General features: G+C 44.9%; 2 protein-coding genes across 3 annotated transcripts in view; one reads left to right on the top strand and one right to left on the bottom strand.

Moving 5' to 3' along the window:
- Nucleotides 1-7,672: 7,672 nt before the first annotated feature.
- On the bottom strand, nucleotides 7,673-15,150 carry med27 (mediator complex subunit 27). Its single transcript, XM_073466833.1, has 8 exons — nucleotides 14,920-15,150; nucleotides 10,841-10,985; nucleotides 9,339-9,469; nucleotides 9,141-9,234; nucleotides 8,914-9,021; nucleotides 8,731-8,772; nucleotides 8,221-8,298; nucleotides 7,673-7,888 (listed from the first exon to the last, which is right to left on the bottom strand). The coding sequence occupies exons 1-8, from the start codon at nucleotides 15,120-15,122 to the stop codon at nucleotides 7,754-7,756; spliced, it is 936 nt and encodes a 311-aa protein (XP_073322934.1). The 5' UTR covers nucleotides 15,123-15,150; the 3' UTR covers nucleotides 7,673-7,753.
- A 107-nt stretch (nucleotides 15,151-15,257) lies between these two features.
- Nucleotides 15,258-21,653, top strand: part of LOC140996401 (uncharacterized) — a 29,875-nt gene continuing 23,479 nt past the window's right edge. For both annotated transcript variants that reach the window (XM_073466790.1, XM_073466789.1), the window contains exon 1: nucleotides 15,258-15,787. The gene's annotated coding sequence lies outside the window, so the exon portion shown is untranslated. The remainder of the gene's footprint in view (nucleotides 15,788-21,653) is intronic.

Below are 21,653 nucleotides of genomic sequence, written 5' to 3'. Positions count from 1 at the left end.
GGCTTGACTCCTCCTAAATGCTTGTAGCTTTTCCTTGAATCCCGGTGTGCGTCGGGCTGGCACTGGCGTCCAGGTGTACCGCTGCAGCTTCCCCAGGAGCGTGTCCGGATCCGTGCGCCTCACTCTGGCAACAGGCAACCCCCTGTCCGCCAGGTCCGACGCTGCGTCCTCCACTGAGTCATATGTTTTTGTTATGTTTCGTTGAAGAAAACTCGCAATCTAGCTGGGAATAGGGTCTGAAACCTTATATTGTTCTCTTTCAGAATTCTCCGTATCTCTCCATATTCCCTTCGTCTTGCTAGCACATCCGGGGCATAATCATGATCCAGGCTGATTTGGCTTCTTTAGTTCGACAGCTTTGGAATCTGACCACTATCGATCTGGGCTTACCGTGTGCAGGGGGACGTGAACCCAAGGCTTGGTGTGCTCTCTCAATCTGTAAATCTTTGGTAGGGGGTATTCCCAGATTCTCCTGCAGTAACTTCTCCACAAATGGCAGGACCGCAGATGGAGATTACCCCTCAGCCGACTCAGGGACCCCATATATTCTGATGTTCTGTCTACGGGAGCGTCCTTCCAATTCTGATAGTTTTTGCTGGAGCTGCACTTGTTGCTTCACTAACTCCATCATCACCTCTTCTGCCCCCTGCACACGGTCCTCAGTAGTTGTAATCCGTTTTTCTGCGTCGTCCAATCGTGAATTTGTGTTTGTAATCTCTTGCTTAAGATCGGCGAATTGCTTATTATTGTCCTCGCAGAAATCTCTGATTTCTTTTAAGATCAATGCCAGCTTGTCCTCGCCTTGAACGACCATGCTATCGGCGTCGTCTTGGCTAGCTGTGGGAGAGCTAGCATGTTCTTCATCCCCGATGTTTCTTTCGGCAACTTGAGCCGCCTTCTTTGTCTTATTCTTGGATGACATTTCGTTCCCCTTTCACAATATCAACTCCTTTAATATAAATACGCAACTTAATTTGACTTTCGGGGGTATTTCAAATCAATTTGTCGCCAGAGGCTTTTCACGCCGCCATCCCTGGTGGTGACCGGAAGTGACTCCCAGTCTTCACTATCCTTATCCAGACTTTAATGTCTGTATAGGATGCGTATGACGTCCTATTGTATGAGGACAGAATGACCTGGGAGAATCATATTTTTCTCCCACAATAACGAAAAGAAAACTAGACAACAAAAACTCAAAAACTTGGAAGACAAATTGAAGAAACTTTACAGGATTTAACCCAAAATTACAGAACTAAAGAAAGAAATAGATTGAATAAACACACAAGAAATACAAAAAAAGCTTCTTTTCACAAAGCAACAATATTACGAGACGGGAGGGAGGTCATTGAAGCCTCTATCGTATAAGCTACGAAAACAACAAGCTGACAGTACTATACACAATATAAGAAACCCTACGACAAATGAAATAGAAACTAGTCTAGAGAAAATCCAATAATGCTTCAAAAAATATTACAAAGTACTGTATTCTCAACCACAAATGAGTGATGACCACCAGATTGATGCCTTTTTATCATTGTTACACTTACCGAAGATCATAAATTAATATCTAAAATAACAATAGAAGAACTGGTATCAGCAATTTTTATGTAAGTGTTTTAAATATTGATTATAAACGGTTCACCTACATATTATCTAAAAGACTGGAATTGATCCTACCAGAACTAAAACATACGGACCAGACGGGTTTCATTAAACATAGACAGACCCAAGACAACATCAGTAAAACAAAACACATTATGAGACAAGTTACACAACAAAAACTGGAGACGCTTATAATAAGTTTAGACGCAGAGAAAGCGTTTGACTCAGTGAGATGGTCTTTGCTATATAAAGTATTATTAAAATTTGGCTTCCATACGACCATAATTGAAACATTTGCAGCACTTTATGATAAACCAACAGCCAGAATTAAAATTAACAGTGACCTTACGGAGTCATTAATTCTGGAAAGAGGAACGAGACAAGGCCGCTCCTCTTCGCCCCTGAGCCAGTGGATCAGGCAGAGGTCTGATATAATCGGGGTAACGAGGCCATCTGGGGAACAAAAAATGGCCCCATTTGCCAATGATTTATTGATAACTTTATCACAACCTACGCAGACACTCCCAAAATTGATGAAAATGTTAAAGGAATATGGTTTACTTTCTGGATACAAAATGAACATAAATAAGACCCAGGTACTGGCACTTAACTAGGACCAACCAACTGAGATCAGGAAACTGTAGAAATGGAATTGGGATGCAGAAGATATAAAATATCTGGGGGTCACATTGTGTAAAGGACTATTCAAAAATGTTCGATTCAAATTACGGACTTTTAAATTCAAGGATAAAATCCGACATACAAAGATGGAATGTTATCCCCTTTTTGAGTTTAAGCTCCAGGATCGACTCAATCAGGATGAATTCATTTACCTTTTTCAGTGTCTGCCAGTTAAAGTACCACCTAATCAATTTTTAGACTGGGACAGGTTATTATTAATTAATTGTTATTATTATTATTATTATTAAGATACATTTTTCTCACTTATAAAACAACACACTGATAAAACAACACTCTGATAAAACAACACACTGATAAAACAACACACTGATAAAACAACACTGATAAAACACTCTGATAAAACAACACACTGATAAAACAGCACACTTATGAAACAACACTCTGATAAAACAACACACTGATAAAACAGCACACTTATGAAACAACACTGATAAAACAACACACTGATAAAACAACACACTGATAAAACAGCACACTTATGAAACAACACTCTGATAAAACAACACACTAATAAAACAACACTGATAAAACAACACACTTATGAAACAACACTCTGATAAAACAACACACTGATAAAACAACACACTTATGAAACAACACTCTGATAAAACAACACACTAATAAAACAACACTGATAAAACACTCTGATAAAACAACACACTGATAAAACAGCACACTTATGAAACAACACTCTGATAAAACAACACACTGATAAAACAGCACACTTATGAAACAACACTGATAAAACAACACACTGATAAAACAACACACTGATAAAACAGCACACTTATGAAACAACACTCTGATAAAACAACACACTAATAAAACAACACTGATAAAACAACACACTTATGAAACAACACTCTGATAAAACAACAACACTGATAAAACAACACACTTATGAAACAACACTCTGATAAAACAACAACACTGATAAAACAACACTGATAAAACAACACACTTATGAAACAACACTCTGATAAAACAACACACTGCGGTACAATAATGAGTGTCTGCAGGCAACACTGAAGCTTGGTGGAGGTTCCTTGTAAGTTCAGGGCTGCATTTCTGCAGATGGAGTTGGAGATTAATGGTCCTCAATGCTGAGAAATACAGGCAGATACTTATCCATTATGCAATACCATCAGGGAGGCGTATGATTGGCCCCAAATGTCATTAAGAACTATCTTCAGCGTAAAGAAGAACAAGAAGTCCTGGAAGTGATGGTATGGCCCCCACAGAGCCCTGATCTCAACATCATGGAGTCTGTCTGGGATTACATGAAGAGACAGAAGGATGTGAGGAAGCCTACATCCACAGAAGATCTGTGGTTAGTTCTCCAAGATGTTTGGAACGACATACCAGCCGAGTTCCTTCAAAAACTGTGAACCTAGAAGAACTGATGCTGTTCACACCAAATATTGATTTGATTTAGATATCTCTTCTGTTCATTCACTGCATTTTGTTAATTGATGAAAATAAACTATTAACTCTTCCATTTTTGAAAGCATTCTTAGTTTACAGCCTTTTTTCACACCTGCCAAAAACTTTTGCACAGTACTGTAATCACGTACGAGCAGGTCGGCTGACTGTTAAAAGTCAAAGATCGTCAGTCTGCATTAATCACACACAATCGTAACAATAATAATAAAGTGAGATTTTTCATTTGTATGGTAATTTAACAGCCTGGCTGTCAGCAGCAGATCAATAATTGATGAAGGTTAATGATTATTGTTGGAGGGTCTCTGATGAAATGTGACCTGCTGGAAAAGGACTTCATTATCATCTCTGTTATTAATAAACTGATATTTTATTAATGAAATATTTCAAAGTTCAGCTGCTGTTTGAATAAAAATGTTTTTATTAAAGGTTCAGTTCGTGAGGGTTAGACAGAGAGACTGTGAGACTCCAGAGAGACCGTGGGACTCACACATCGACCGCGAGTCTCCAGAGAGACCGTGAGACTCCAGAGAGGCCGTGAGTCTCCAGAGAGGCCGTGAGTCTCCAGAGAGACCGTGAGACTCCAGAGAGGCCGTGAGTCTCCAGAGAGGCCGTGAGACTCCAGAGAGACCGTGAGTCTCCAGAGAGACCGTGAGACTCCAGAGAGGCCGTGAGTCTCACACATCAACCGTGAGTCTCCAAAGAGACCGTGAGACTCCAGAGAGACCGTGAGACTCACACATCAACCGTAAGACCCCAGAGAGACCATGAGACTCTAGAGAGACCGTGGGACTCACACATCGACCGTGAGTCTCCAGAGAGACCGTGAGACTCCAGAGAGACCGTGAGACTCACGCATCGACCGTGAGACTCCAGAGAGACCGTGAGACTCCAGAGAGGCCGTGAGACTCCAGAGAGGCCGTGAGTCTCCAGAGAGACCGTGGGACTCCAGAGAGGCCGTGAGACTCCAGAGAGGCCGTGAGTCTCCAGAGAGACCGTGGGACTCCAGAGAGACCGTGAGACTCCAGAGAGACCGTGAGACTCACGCATCGACCGTGAGACTCCAGAGAGGCCGTGAGACTCCAGAGAGGCCGTGAGACTCCAGAGAGGCCGTGAGTCTCCAGAGAGACCGTGGGACTCCAGAGAGGCCGTGAGACTCCAGAGAGGCCGTGAGTCTCCAGAGAGACCGTGGGACTCCAGAGAGACCGTGAGACTCCAGAGAGACCGTGAGACTCCAGAGAGGCCGTGAGACTCCAGAGAGGCCGTGAGTCTCCAGAGAGACCGTGGGACTCCAGAGAGACCGTGAGACTCCAGAGAGACCGTGAGACTCCAGAGAGGCCGTGAGACTCCAGAGAGACCGTGAGACTCCAGAGAGGCCGTGAGACTCCAGAGAGACCGTGAGACTCCAGAGAGGCCGTGAGACTCCAGAGAGACCGTGAGACTCCAGAGAGACCGTGAGACTCACGCATCGACCGTGAGTCTCCAGAGAGACCGTGAGACTCCAGAGAGACCGTGAGACTCCAGAGAGACCGTGAGACTCCAGAGAGACCGTGAGACTCCAGAGAGGCCGTGAGTCTCCAGAGAGACCGTGGGACTCCAGAGAGGCCGTGAGACTCCAGAGAGGCCGTGAGTCTCCAGAGAGACCGTGGGACTCCAGAGAGACCGTGAGACTCCAGAGAGACCGTGAGACTCCAGAGAGGCCGTGAGACTCCAGAGAGGCCGTGAGTCTCCAGAGAGACCGTGGGACTCCAGAGAGACCGTGAGACTCCAGAGAGACCGTGAGACTCCAGAGAGGCCGTGAGACTCCAGAGAGACCGTGAGACTCCAGAGAGGCCGTGAGACTCCAGAGAGACCGTGAGACTCCAGAGAGGCCGTGAGACTCCAGAGAGACCGTGAGACTCCAGAGAGACCGTGAGACTCACGCATCGACCGTGAGTCTCCAGAGAGACCGTGAGACTCCAGAGAGACCGTGAGACTCCAGAGAGACCGTGAGACTCCAGAGAGGCCGTGAGTCTCCAGAGAGACCGTGAGACTCCAGAGAGACCGTGAGACTCACGCATCGACCGTGAGTCTCCAGAGAGACCGTGAGACTCCAGAGAGACCGTGAGACTCCAGAGAGACCGTGAGACTCCAGAGAGGCCGTGAGACTCCAGAGAGACCGTGAGACTCCAGAGAGACCGTGAGACTCCAGAGAGACCGGGAGTCTCACGCATCGACCAGGAGTCTCACACAATTGAGCATCTTCACACACTCATCCTCATATTTCACACGGTGAGAATCATAATTTGCCCCTTTTTATATTTTCCCCTCTAATATATTTCCTCACTTGCTGCTTGCCGTACTTGGGGCCCTATTCTACCTCTGATTGGCTTACCCAGATATGAACCCTGACCAATCATCAGTCCTCATGCCTAAATCTAACAAACCCAATGAAAGGCAACAAGTACCAACCATTCAGAGGCAGAGTAGGGTGGGTCCTGCCGTCGCATCTCAGGAGGAGAAAACAAAGTTTAGCACGACAGGCTGCAAACATTCACAAAACTATTGTGATCTGAATAATGACGTCTGTCAGCTGAAGCTGAAGGTCAAACTGAAGTAACCACCATCAACATCATCATCACCATCACCATCATCATCGTCATCACATCATCATCATCATCATCATCGCCATCATCATCACCACCATCACATCATCATCATCATCATCACATCATCATCATCATCATCACCATCATCACCACCATCATCATCGCCATCATCATCACCACCATCGCCATCATCATCATCATCATCACCATCACCACCATCATCATCACCATCACAATCACCACCATCACTGCCATCGTCATCATCACCATCATCATCATCACCACCATCATCATCATCACCACCATCATCATCATCACCACCATCATCACCATCATCATCATCATCGCCATCATCATCATCACCACCATCATCATCATCATCGCCATCATCATCATCATCATCATCATCATCACCACCATCATCATCACCATCATCATCACATCACCACCATCATCATCATCATCATCATCACCACCATCCCCATCGCCATCATCATCACCACCATCACCACCACCATCATCACCATCGTCATCATCATCACCACCATCATCATCACCATCATCACTATCACCATCACAATCACCATCATCATCATCACCACCATCATCATCATCACCACCATCATCACCATCCCCATCATCATCACCACCATCACCACCATCGCCATCATCACCATCATCATCATCACCACCTTCATCACCACCATCACCACCATCATCATCATCATCATCACCATCATCATCATCACATCATTATCATCACCATCATCATCATCATCACCACCATCATCATCATCATCATCATCACCACCATCCCCATCGCCATCATCATCACCACCATCACCACCACCATCGTCATCATCATCACCACCATCATCATCACCATCATCATCATCATCATCACTATCACCATCACAATCACCATCATCATCATCACCACCATCATCATCATCACCACCATCATCACCATCCCCATCATCATCACCACCATCACCACCATCGCCATCATCATCATCACCATCATCATCATCACCACCATCACCACCATCATCATCATCATCATCACCATCATCACCACCACCGCCATCATCACCATCGCCATCACCGCCATCAACATCACCACCTTCATCACCATCATCACCACCACCACCATCGCCATCATCGCCACCATCATCATCATCGCCATCATCATCACCATCATCATCACCATCATCATCATCACCATCATCATCATCATCACCACCATCATCACCACCATCGCCATCATCATCACCACCATCACCGCTATCATCATCACCATCACCATCATCACCATCATCAAAATAAAACAAACACAAGTGTAAAAAAATTTAATCAAACTTTATTCAAACTTCTTTACACAAAATACAAACAGAAAAACACAAAGAACACGAAGTGTTCGTTCACATGCGACAGGTGTCGTGAAACGCCTCCAGGGTCCTAAAGTCCCTCCACGTTGGAGGAAGTCCATCCTGCAGGAAACGACCACAGCGCTGACAGGAAGACTGGAAGAGTTTAATGTAGCTCCGCAGCCAGGTCTGCAGACAGACAGGTGAGAGGCAGACAGGTCAACAACAGGTGAGAGACAGGTAGAGAGAAAGACAGGTCAACAACAGATGAGACAGACAGGTAGAGAGACAGACAGGTCAACAACAGGTGAGACAGACAGGTAGAAGGACAGACAGGCAGAAAGACAGACAGGTAGGTAGAGGGACAGACAGGTCAACAACAGGTGAGACAGACAGGTAGAAGGACAGACAGGCAGAGAGACGGACAGGTAGAGGGACAGACAGGTCAACAACACGTGAGACAGACAGGTAGAGGGACAGACAGGTAGAGGTTACGGATCTGTTATTGATCGGTGTCTCACCATGAAGGATCGGACCACGACATCGGGCATCTGGGGCAGCTGGTAGTGCAGCAGGGCGGTGGTGGCGTGGTCCGTTACCTGGTAACAACACAACCAATCAGAGCGCTCCATACAGGGGATAGGTATGATTAGGATTTTATCAAAAGTCAACTGATACACTGGAGAGAAAACCAATTAACACAGTTTGATTTTTACAGAAATAATTCATTAACACTGAAGTTCTGTCTGGTTGTCATGGCCACAGCTGAGAGTTTAGAAGCAGGTCCAACTGTCCTACCGATCAGAATCATTGTCTCCCAGCTGATTAATTCCTTTTATCCACCCCTGGGTTTTTATTTCTTTCACCTGCAGCTTCGTCATCAATAACGAGCTACAGAACGTAAGGATTCATTAACGATAACAACAGCTGTTCAATACTTCAGTACTGACCAATCAGGAACCAGTACCCATTTAGTCATCCATCCCCACCCTGACTGCACCCCAGCTCAGGTGAGGACAGGTGAGTCTTACCTTCTGGAACACCTGGTACTGAGACTTGGTCCAGATGTCCAGCTGAGGAGGACAGACAGACAGACTGGTTAGCACGGAGACAGACAGGTACCAGGGGTCACCTGCAGACAGACAGGTATCAGGGGGTCACCTGCAGACAGACAGGTATCAGGGGTCACCTGTCAGGTGATTGTGACGTCTTACCTTTCCGTCCTCGTTATAAACGTTTTCGTTGAATCCCCGGACAACAGTTCTGTCGATGAACAGCGAACGCATCACAACAATCGCCTTCAACACCTTCCCCAGAGTCACCTGAGAGGGAGACAGGTGAGACAGAGACACACCTGGTACGTGGTCTGAGTGCAGTGTGTGTGTGTGTGTGTGTGTGTGTGTGTGTGTGTGTGTGTGTGTGTGTGTGTGTGTGTTATTACCAGCAGGACAGCTGACGTCCCGTTGGGTCTGAACAGCTCGATGGTCATATCAGGAAACATCCGGCCGATCCGAGAGATGACATCATCCACGTATCTGCACACAGTAACAAAGTACTTTAACGGGAGGTACCACAGTACTTTAACGGGAGGTACCACAGTACTTGTGAAGTAGTGAGTGTGTATTACTGCAGTACTCACTGAGGAGGTAGTACCAGAGTACTGGGTTGGACTTTGGGTCGTCTCTTGGCTGAAGCTCCCATCTGATTGGCCGATCGTTTCAGTGACTGTTGATTCAACAAACTGGAGGCCAAACCAGCGTGATACTGCAACTACACACACACACACACACACACACACACACACACACACACACACCATCATCAACATCATCTTAACAAAATTTGCAGGGATGGCTGCTGCCTGCTGCCTGCCGCCTGCCGCCTGCAGGGACGGCTGCCGGGCGGCACATGTATAAATATAAATGATCACTACAGCGTTGGCTCTGCATAGAACCAATGGGAACCAGTCCGCCGGACCGGAGAAATTTTCACGGTAATGTGACCAAAAATATTTGAATCTGAATTTAAGACTTTTTAAGGACCCGCAGCCACCTGAACATATTTAAAGTACAGTAAAGTAATGAACATTAATGAGCTACACAGTAACTCACACAGACTGCTGGACATAATAAAAGACCACTGAGACTTTTAACTTATCATCATCAATCGATTTCAGGAGTTTCTGAATCAATATTGAACTGGGAAAAAAAAAATATTGCAATGCACAGATTAATCAATGTTTTTTACCCAGCGCTACGGGCCGAACATGGAGCGGAGCAACAAAAACCTCTTCAACGCCGTTCATAACTTTACTGAACAAAGACTCTGAATTTAGTTTGAATTTGACGTTTTTGTGCAGATAAGCAAAGAATAAAAAAAAAAATTTTAAAAAAAAATCAGATTACGGAAATCATCTGGCGGGCCAGGTATTATTGCTGGCTGGACAGTTTTGGCCGCGGGCCGCCAGTTGCCGACCACTTCTTTACTCTGTTAGTATAAATCTGTTAGGAATCATCTGGACACAGACTGAAGAGCGAGGGTCAACTCACACAACACTTAGCCTGTTAGCCTGTTACCCCTAAATTCCACCAGATCCGTGTCTGGTCCATCTCCGCTCTGTCACGGCAGCGGAGCTGATAGGTCTCACTCCAGTCTATGTGTTAACTTCCACTGGCTCCGCTGCGTATCTGCTCCGGCAGTCCGGACCTGGAGCAGATCCGCAGGACTTCTATTTCTGCTGGATGCCGGAGCATGAAGCAGCAATTCAGCAGAACTCAGCACAGAGCAAACAAGAAGTCAGACACCAAAACAACAACACAACATCCGGTTCATTTACAGAAGAAAACACTCCATGTTGACGGCAGCACAAAAACCTCAAAAAAGAGACAAATACAAGCTCTTCTTCTGATCCTGCGGTTGGGAACACTTGGTGTTGTTGTGTTCATGACATACGTATAACTGCGGTCGTGCCTCATTATGTAATTATGGCAGGAACTCCTCGGTCTCGTAACTCCAGCTGGCAATGATGCTCCAGTACGGAGCAAAACCTTACTGGAGCCGCTCCACAGCGGACATGCATCCAGTGAAATTCTAGTGTTAGGCCAGTAGCCTCTTAGCTTGGTAGCATGTTAGCCTGTGTACCTTGTTGGACCACTTGTAGGCCTGCAGCAGCTGAGAGTATAACGGAGTTTTGTCCTGGACTGGATCCAAACTGAGCAGACCGCTGTTATGAAGAGGATGAGACTCTGAGGGACGACCGACAAGACCACTGAGGCGCTCCAACTCACTGAAGGACAGACAGGAGGGAGAGACAGGTGGGAGAGACAGACAGACAGACAGACAGACAGGAGGGGAGAGAGACAGACAGACAGGAGAGAGAGACAGGTTATTAATCAGCCTTAACAGCCTCACTTCATGACACTGAATATCAAAAAATGTAATTTATTAAATTTAAGTTAAAGTTCCAAACTGTTTAAAAGTCATTTTAAAGCTTCTCTGTGGAACTTGTGTGTTGAAGCTGGTCGTTAGCTTATGTTATCCCAATATAGGCTAACGTTAGCTACTGCTGCTCTCTGTAAGCGGACTCTGAGCTAATGTTAGCTGCTGCTGCTCTCTGTTAGCGGAGCGGAGAGAGGCACTGAGACGTCTGAGTCAAGTGGAAGTCAAGTCTTCATAAAGAAATCCACAGTGCAGCAGCATTAAACTACTTCAACACATCGTCCACATATTTAGACACAGACAGACGGGAAGGTCTCATTTCTCACATCACGTTACAGTCTGCTCACATATAGACTATAAAGAAGTGTTTAGAACATGTTAACTAATACAGATAAGTTACAAAGAGCCCCTTTCATCACACTCAGGAGGTACAGTGGGATGTCCAGTAATCTGAAGGTCGCTGGTTCAGTTCCCCAGCTCCCATGGCTACATGTGAAAGTAGCCTTGACCAAGATACTGAACCCCAAACTGCTCCTGATGAGCAGGTCGGCACCTCCACGGCAGCCTCCGCCATCAGTGCGTGAATGTGAACAGTGTTGTAAAGTCCATTTACCATCAACACCTGACAGGTAAATAAGAACTGATGACGTCAGATTGATCCCATCCCATAAAACACAGGGCTCTAGAGTGCGACCTAATAGGTCGCACATGCGACCTAATTTCAAAATGTGCGAGTTAATTTTCAAACAGGTCGCACCGGTGCGACTTGGAGAGGACCCCCCTTTCACTACCCTCCTCAGCCGTGACCGTGCGGACGTGTGGTTGATAATAAATATAATATATACCGTATTTGCACCAGCCAAAAATGCATAATAAAGAACGAAAAAAAACATGTATAGGCTAAGTCGCACTGGAGTATAAGTCGCATCAAATTTTTTGGGGAAATTTATTTGATAATATCCAACACCAAGGATAGACATTTCGGGCTCTATTTTCATGACCATCAGCGCACTGTTGGGGGCTTTAAACAACGTACATTTCTGCCGGGAAAAACGAACGATGCGCTTCCACAGAATAGTAATAACAGCATGCGCATGTCACGAAAGGCAATTTAAAATAAAAATAGAATAGAGAACAACAGGCTGAATAAGTGTAGCCTGCGTTATATGACGCATAAACAACGAACTGAGAACGTGCCTGGTCGGCTATGTTAACGTAACATATTACGGTAGAGTCATTCGACTAAATATAGCATATATAACATGCTACAACCAAACAATCAGTGTCACTCATAATCACTAAAGCCAACGAAATCTTCTTCCTTGGTGTCACTTCTGAACAACTCCGCCAACTCCAAAGGTAGACAATGCGCCGATTCCTCTTCTACCGGTAAGTCAGTCAATCAGTCCAAAGTGATGACTGATTTAAAACTTGTGATTTGTCTTGTGGATTATCTTACAATTGTTTCGTTTACTTTGTAATTTCAGCGCATTTTCAACACGTTTTTGTTCATGACTTTTGCCTCAAATAGAAAGAAATATTTTTTTTTTGTCCCGAAGCTGAACCCTTAATTCGGGCAACTACCGGGTATCTGCGTATGGTGTGTAAAGACGAAATTCCCTTGCGTGTGTTTTCGCATGATGTTTTAACAATGCAAAGCCATACTTTAATAAAATAACATAAATAAATAAAACTACGTTGTAGAATGTAGACCTATTTCAATAGTATTGCTGGACAAGTTTTTTTTGCGAGGAAGTAGCCTATTAATCGGCAGGGTTTCCGCTACATGTAATTGATCGTGGCGCACCGCCACGGCAAAATAAAAGCCGCCACACCTTCAGAATGATGATTTTTTTTTTTTTTTTAATGTTAAAACAGTGTAAAGCAGGTTTTCCACTAGAGGTTGCACAGACTAGTCCCCTGCTCCACAATGACGTTTTGAGCTTGACGTCGACTAGTCGCTGATCATGTAACAGTAGGCTACAAGAGTAGCGGCTTGAAACAACAGCTGAGTGCGCTGAATGAAAAAAATACGAGCGCAGTCAAGCTGGATAGAACGAGCGCGTACCAGACAGGAAGTCGGGCACAGAAAAGGCGAGAGAATCCGGTCAATTTTCAAAATAAAATAAATGATGATTAAGTTTGCTTGTCCGTCTATAAGTATTTGTCAGTTGCGTCTGCACACAAGACACATCCATAGGCTACATACAGCGCTAGAGACAGACCTGTGTTTGGAAAACCGAGCAGATACAGACGGGTTGATGTTTGACCGGCGCGGAGAGAGAGAGCAGGAGAAACTGCCGCTTCCGCGGGCAGTGTGTCCGGGGCCGGGCTGCCAGCAATTAAAAAAAACAAAAAAAAACCTCCGCTCATATCGACAGCTTTACGTCGCGCACAACAACAACAGCAGCAACCAACCAGGAAAAACTAAAACTGTGAGTGAAACTGTGACTGAGCAGGACTGTGATGGTGACGAGGCCTGTGTGTCGTTTTCCTCCCTAATTGTTTAATGAACAGTAGCTACAGTATTTTCTTTTGCACCTGTAGGCTATATGTTACAAAAAACAAACTGATTTACAGCTTGTTGTTTATAAAGCTGCTGTACTGTGGACTCATTTCTGTGCATGAGCTGTCAGTCAGTGAAACAGATTGTTGCAGAGCATTTCCCTCCTCCTGGGATTTTAGTTATGATGGGAAAAATATGAATGATGTCATCAGCGACTAGTCGACGATCCGGTCGCGCGCACCCCTCCCCCCGCCGTCGATCAGCCCACCCTCGCCGCCACTCTTTAAAAAAATCCTGGCGGAAACACTGTAATCGCCTGTCCCAAATACCCTGGATTCAAATACACGCCTAGTTTTGTGAATGAGATAAATAATAGCCCGAGCTATGGAGATTAACTTCATAGCCTGGGATATTATTTGATATTTTACGGTAATTATGGTTTTACGGTTATTTTTCTTTATAAGAAGACCTTTTGTCTACTGCTCATGCAGTAATCAGCTGTTCATGTTTAATCAGTTGTGATTAAAACATTTTACAAATGTCAAGCTTGGGTCATTGTCAATCCTTACGTCATATCAAGGCAAAACTATGGTATAGAAATAAAAACTATCACCGGCATGATACGTTTTATTAATGTCACACAACAAAGAAAAATAAGGTGTGCTACCTAATTTATTTTTGTGCTACCAAATGAAAAGCTAGGTAGCACCAGTGCTACCTGGGAAAAAGTTAGTCTAGAGCCCTGAAAACAACAGTTTGTATTTTTAATTACTGGTTTGTATCAACAGCATCTCTGCTTTTAATTGTCATAGAATTTAATGAACTACAGCTGCCGTTCTCTGCAGAACTCCACTCAAGATTCAGCTGATTTATGAAGAGTCTTCATCCATTAAGTTTAGCGGTAGTTCACCTGGTTTTCAGTCCACAGACAGACAACATGTGGACGGACTGTATTCAGATAACAGTACTGGACTCTACAGGATTAAAATTAGTTGAAAGTTAAATGTAGTCTGGTGTGACAGTCAGCAGGCTGAACTGGACCTGAACTGAACAGACACCAACAGTTTATATTCACAGAAAAGACGAACGTTAGCGCAACATATCTGTATGAACACACTTGTACAACAGCAGCAGCAGTGTTCACGCTTTAAACTCGAACATGCTTGAATTTAACGGTAGTCTGGTGGGACTACGAGCCGGGACTACATAGGCTACTGATTATACCGAACGCTTAAATCGAGTAAAAGTTGAGTGGAGTTTGGTGCGGCGCACTCACTTGAGGTCTCTGTTGACCGCCTGCAGGTTGTCCTGGAACTCGGCTATGAACTGCTTCTCTCGGCCCTCCAGCGTCTCCCGGTTCTTCATGCCGTCCTTCAGGGACTCGAACACACGGCTCACGCTGGAGCGCAGCGCCTGAATGCCGCTGATGGCATGAGAGAAAGCGTCCAGATTCACCCCGACATTCACCACGTCCGCCATCTTCTCCGCTTCTGTTTCTGTCTGCTGGCGCTCAAATATGACGTCACAAGATCCGGAGGCTCGTCCGGTTTAAAGTCCGCCGCACTGTAGGAGGCGGTGCGGCGGTGAGGTACCGTGTGTGTCTGCGTGCGTCCTCGGTGCTACAGTTAATAAACTTGAGTTATGGTCAAACCTGAAGCTTATCGTCATTCCAGTAAGCTTCCAACATGGTGTCAGAAGTATCTTTCCGGAGTTTTTGCGGACTTTACTAGTTTGACCGGGATGAAGCGGGGACAGCAGAGCCAGCGGCGGGCAGGTAAACAGCGCACATGGCGGATGGATTCCGGAGACCCGACCCACTTGCCTTTGACGGTAACATCGGCGAAAACTGGCGGATTTTTGAACAAGAGTATGACATTTTCATTGCGGTGGCACACTCTGACAAGCCTGCCCGCACTCGAGCAGACTTTCTCCTCAGTCTGGCGGGATCGGAGGCCATTGAACGCGAAAGGTCTTTCGTGTATGCGGCTGAAGGGAGGGAGCCCGGCGAGGACGGACGATCCTCGTTCCGGCGGAGTCCAAAGAGGATCCTGAATGCCTGAAGAGGAAATTTCGGGAGATATGCAACCCTCAGACTAATGTTACCATGGAAAGACACAAGTTCAACACACGAAATCAGAAAGCTGGTGAGACAACTGAATCATATGTCAGTGATTTAAGGATTAAAGCGAAAAGTTGTAACTTTGGAGAGCTTTATGAGGAACTCATCAGAGATCACCTGGTCTGTGGTATTAACAATGATCATCTGAGAAAAGGGTTACTGAGAGACAGTGATTTAACATTAGCCAAGGCTATAAATTCAAATTCAAAGGAGCTTTATTGGCATGAAAGTTTCAACAATTTTGCCAAAGCAACAAAACGCAATATACAATGTTGACAAAGTAAATAATTACAGAATAAATAATATATGATTAATAATAATAATAATGATAATAATAAAACAAATAAATTAATAAAGAAAAGAAAAGAAAAGAGAAAAAAAAAAAGTAAAGTGTGTGTGTGCGTATCAGTGTGCAGGTAAGTGGAGGAGATCATGTCAGGTGTTGGCAGCTTCACATATTTTGCTGCATCTGCAGCAGCGGCACTTTTCTCTCCCAGTAGATGTTGTATTTTTTCTATGTCTGGGAGTTTGTCGAAATTTGGGGTTGTGTGTGTGATTTTGTTGTAGAGTTGTGTTCTGATATCGGTGTATTTGTCACAGTGCAGCAGGAAGTGCTGCTCTGTCTCCACCTGTCTGTGTGGACAGAGCCGACACAGCCGCTCCTCTCTGGGCAGCCACGTCTGTCTGTGCCGGCCGCTCTCTCAGGCCCGGCTGTGGCTGCTGAGTCTACATAGTCAACGTTTTCCTCAGTGTCGGGTCGGTTACAGAGCTCAGATAATCTGCCGGGGAGTATTGTGTGTTTAGGGCCAAACAGCATTGGAGTTTGCTTTGGGTTTTGGTTGTAGATGTCCAATAGTTGATGTATTTGTCTTTTTCTTTGCTATAATTTGGCGGGGCCGGATTGTGTGAGGGCGGTCTTGGTGCCCGGTGCTGTTGGAGCTGAGCCTCTGGACCAGCTGGCTGAGGGGACTCCTGTCTCTGCTCTCCTCTTGGCATTGTAGGGCTTTGTAGTGGTGGAGCCGGGCTCGCTGGCTTTGAGGTGTTGGTAGAATTTTATAGCTCTTTTTTGGATCCAACAGGGGAAATTGGCCTAATTCAGCTCTGCATCCGTTGTTGGGGGAGTTCCTGTGGACTTTGAGGATGCTTTTGCAGATCTCTGTGTGCAGCTTTCCATTGGGTGTTTGTCCCATTTTTTTTCAAAGTCTTGGTTCATGAGAGGGCCCCACACTTCACTGCCGCACAATAAGATTGGTTCAATTATGGATTTAAATATTCTGATCCAGATTTTGACAGGTACGTCTGTTTGAGGATTTTTTATCATCCAGAAAGCTCTTCTGCTCTTGTCTCGGAGATCTTTAATGGCCAGATTGAAATTTCCCGTCGATGTGATGTTTAGTCCTAAATATGTGTAGCTGTGTGTGTGTTCTGTGTCCGTAGAGTCCAGGTGGAACCGGTGTTGGTTTGTCTGACTCTTAGGTCGTTTCTGGAAGACCATGACTTTTGTCTTTTCCAGGTTAACGGTCAGGGCCCAGGTCTGACAGAACTTTTGCAGGTGATCTAGTTGTTTTGTAGAGCCTCCTTTGATGGAGCGAGCAGTATTAGGTCATCTGCAGATAGTAAGCATTTGACTTCTCTGTCAGAGAGGGTGAGACCAGGGATATCGGACTCTTCCAGGGATTTGGCCAATTCATCTATGTAGATGTTAAACAGGGTGGGGCTCAGACTGCAGCCCTGCTTCACCCCTCTACTTTGGGGGAAGAAGTCTGTTTCCATGATTCCCATTTTTACGGCACGTTTATTATTTATGTACATTGTCTTGATGATATCGTAGGTTTTTCCTCCAATACCTTTTTCTAATAATTTCAGGAATAGACCATGATGCCAAATTGAGTCGAATGCTTTCTTGAAATCTACAAAACAAGAAAAGATTGTGTTTTTGTTCTGGTGGACGTGTTTCTGGACGAGGGTGTGGAGGGTGTAGATGTGGTCGCTGGTTCTGTGTTGTGGTGTAAAACCAGTCTGACTCTTGCTCAGGACATTGTGCTCACTGAGGAAGTTTTGCAGACGGCAGTTTAAGATGCTGCAGAATAACTTCCCCAGGTTGCTGCTGACACACATGCCTCTGTAGTTGTCTGGCTCGTATTTGTTTCCGCTTTTAAAGATTGGAGTGATGATCCCTCGGCTCCAGGTGTCAGGAAAATGTCCAATGTTCAGAATCAGATTGAATAGTTTCAATATGGCAGTCTTGATTTTATGGCTGCTAAACTGAAGCATTTCATTTAAGATGCCATCAGGGCCACTTGCCTTCCTTGGTTGCAGGGTCTGGATCTTAGCCAGCAGCTCCCCTTCACTAATTTCAAAATCTAAAGGATTGTGTTTGTCTTTAACGATTGATTCAAGGGTTTCTAGTTTGTTGAGCAGATTATTTTGGGCTGAATCCAGAGTGATTGCACTGTATAGATTTTTAAAGTGGTTTTTCCATATTTCCCCGTTTTGAATAGCCAATTCTTCCTTGTGTGATTTGTTGAATGAATGCCATTTTTTCCAAAAATTATTTGAGTCAATGGACTCTTCAATTTCTTTAATTTGGTGCTGTTCATGCTGCTCCTTTTTAGCTCTCAGTGTTTTCCTATATGATTTCAGTGTTTCCCAGTACTGGAGGCGGAGCTCATGATTGTCAGGTTGTCGGTGTTTTTCATTGGATAGTTTTCGGAGTGTTTTTCTCAGACACCTGCAGTCAGAGTCAAACCACTTTTCATTAGCTGAGTTTGAACTGTGACGCTGAGATTTTTTCAGATTGGATAGAGATGCTGTGTTGTCAAATATGTAGTTAATATCCCGAACAGCCTGGTTCAGGCCGTCACTGCTGTGGGGATATGAGGTGGTGATAAAATGGTCTAACTGAGATTGGATTGTTGGATGACCGATTGCTTTCTGGTAGTCATCCTTGCTATTACTTGTCCATCTATAAGGTTGTTTGGAGCGGTTGAGTTTGCTGGGCTCTGTTACATGGGGGTCCGTTGGTGTCCGTTGGCTATATCTATCTGTCAGATCCATGAGGTGACTGAAGTGCATAACAAAACACTAGCTTCACCACAGCATTCAGCAACAAATGTGGATGCAGTCCAGTCAAGGTCAAAGCAAGAAATGAAAATGAAAAGCCAGTCAGGAAACAACACACAGGATATTGTTAACTGTTACAACTGTGGAGGTGGCCATGCAGCCAAGAAAGACAAATGCCCAGCTTTCGGCCAACAGTGTCATGCCTGTAAAAAATGGAATCACTTCAAAAAATGTTGCCAAATGTCCAAACAACAAACCTACAGCAGGCAAAGACCAAGAAGGGCCATTCATCAGCTAGAACCTGACCATGCTGATAGTGCTGATGACACTTTTTATGTTGATGGTGTAACAATAATGACTGTTAATTCAACTGATGCACAAATAGATAAAAATGAAGAAGCTTTTGTCTCTGTGCAAGTTAATGGCACTACAGTTGAAATGAAGGTAGACACAGGTGCTAAGTGTAACGTTTTGCCAGAACAGACGCTTGAGCAACTGAAGCTCGCAGAACAAGTAAAGGCATGCACTACATCTACGAACCTTGTTGCGTATGGTGGAAGCAAAATCAAAACTGTGGGTATGGTCAAGTTACAGTGCCACTTGGAAGGACAACCATACACACTACCATTCTACATTGTCAAAGAAGACATTCTGCCACTGTTAGGGCTGCGTGCATGCAGACAGATGGGACTTGTTTCATTCAGCAAAGATGTACACCAACTAAGCCCTACGGATGATGATTTTTCTCATCAGATTCAGACAAAGTACAGTGATCTCTTCACAGATGAGCTTGGAAAGCTACCTGTAACCTATTCCATGACACTTGACCCGGATGTGAGACCTGTTGTTCGTCCTGCACATCGTATTCCTGTGGCTATGAAGGACAGAGTTAAGGCTGAGTTGGACAGGATGCAGGAACTTGGTGTCATCACTCCTGTCTCAGAGCCAACTGACTGGGTGTCATCTATGGTTGCCACCAACAAAAAAGACAAACAAGAAATCAGGATATGCATCAATCCCAGAGACCTGAACACTGCTTTAAAGAGGCCACATCACCCTATGCGTACCGTGGAAGAGGTGGCCACATGCATGTCGAATGCAACTGTATTTTCAGTTTTAGATGCAAAGAACTCTTTTGGTCGTTACAGGTTTCTGAGAATGCCATTTGGACTTAACTCGGCAAGCGAAGTGTTCCAGCGCACCATGGAACAGATCTTTGATGGTTATCCCTGTGCCATCATAGTCGACGACATAATCATTGGAGGTAAAAATGTGGAAGAACATGACGCCAACTTGAGAAAAGTGCTGAACCGTACCAGAGAGGTAAACCTGAGGCTAAATCCTCTTAAATGCAGATTCCGGCTGAACCAGGTCAGCTATGTGGGCCATGTTTTCACAAGTGAAGGCCTCAAAGCAGACCCAACCAAAACAAAAGCAATCAGTGAAATGCCAGTACCCGCAGATGTCACAGCTTTGCAAAGGTTTCTGGGGATGGTTAACTACCTTGGAAAATTCATTCCAAACTTCAGTCAGCTGACAGCTCCACTACGACAACTCACACACAAAGACACTGAATGGACTTGGCATGAACAGCAGCAAAATGCTTTTGAAGAACTAAAGAAGCATATGTCCTGCCCGCCAGTCTTGTCCTACTATGATGTCAGCAAGCCTGTGACACTTACCTGTGATGCTTCTCAGTATGGACTTGGTGCAGCATGTTTTCAGGGAGACAAGCCTGTAGCCTATGCTTCACGCACACTAACCGACACAGAAACCAGGTATGCACAAATCGAAAAAGAACTGTTGGTGGTGGTTTTTGCATGTTCAAAATTCAATGATTACATCTACGGAAAGCCGGTGACCATTGAAACAGACCACCAGCCTCTGGTCACCATACTGAAAAAGCCTATCCATGCAGCACCAGCAAGACTGCAACGGATGATGTTAAGACTTAGTACAGCATCACTCTTGTATACAAGTGCGGAAAAGAAATGCACCTGGCTGACAGTCTGTCTCGAGCTCCTAGAAGGTCCACAGTTCAACAACCTGATGAGGAGGACACCTTTGATGTGATGACAGTCAGCTACATATCCTCTTCTCGCCTTGAGGAGTTAAAGAGACACACAGCAGATGACACAACTCTCCAGACACTCGGCACGATCATCAGACATGAATGGCCGAGGAAACAACGCAATCTTCCACATGCCATTCGTCCTTATTTTCCTTTCAGAGATGAGCTTACTATCAAAGATGGAGTTATCATGAAAGGCCACAAGGCAGTCATTCCTGTGTCACTACAAAAGGAGTACATCAGCATCATGCACAGAGGACATCCTGGTGCTGAAGCTACTAGACGGAGAGCGAGAGGCATAGTTTTTTGGCCTACTATGTCAGACGACATAAACAAAGAGACTGAGTCATGTTCTGTGTGTAACAGTACAAAATCACATCAACAGAAAGAACCACTCCAGCTACATCCAGTTCCAGACGTGCCTTGGTCTATTGTGGCAACAGACATCTTTGAATGGCACAGTCAGCAGTACTTAGTGCTAGTGGACTCATATTCAGGCTGGTATGAGATCGACCTGCTTCGTGATGCAACCTCTGCAACAGTTATCACAAAACTTAAGAGACATTTTTCAGTTCATGGAGCACCACACACGCTCTTATCAGATAATGGTAGACAGTTCACAAGCCAGCGCTTTAAAGATTTTGCCACACAATGGGACTTCACTCATGTTACCAGCAGCCCAGAGTATCCCCAATCTAATGGGTTAGCTGAGAGAGCTGTTCGCAGTGCCAAACATCTCATGGAGAAATCCCACAGA

Source organism: Pagrus major, chromosome 5 (genome assembly GCF_040436345.1).
Source record: "Pagrus major chromosome 5, Pma_NU_1.0".
NCBI classification, from domain to species: Eukaryota; Metazoa; Chordata; class Actinopteri; order Spariformes; family Sparidae; genus Pagrus; species Pagrus major.
The sequence above is the reverse complement of the archived record's forward strand: the minus strand, read 5'-3'. Positions and strand labels throughout refer to the sequence as shown.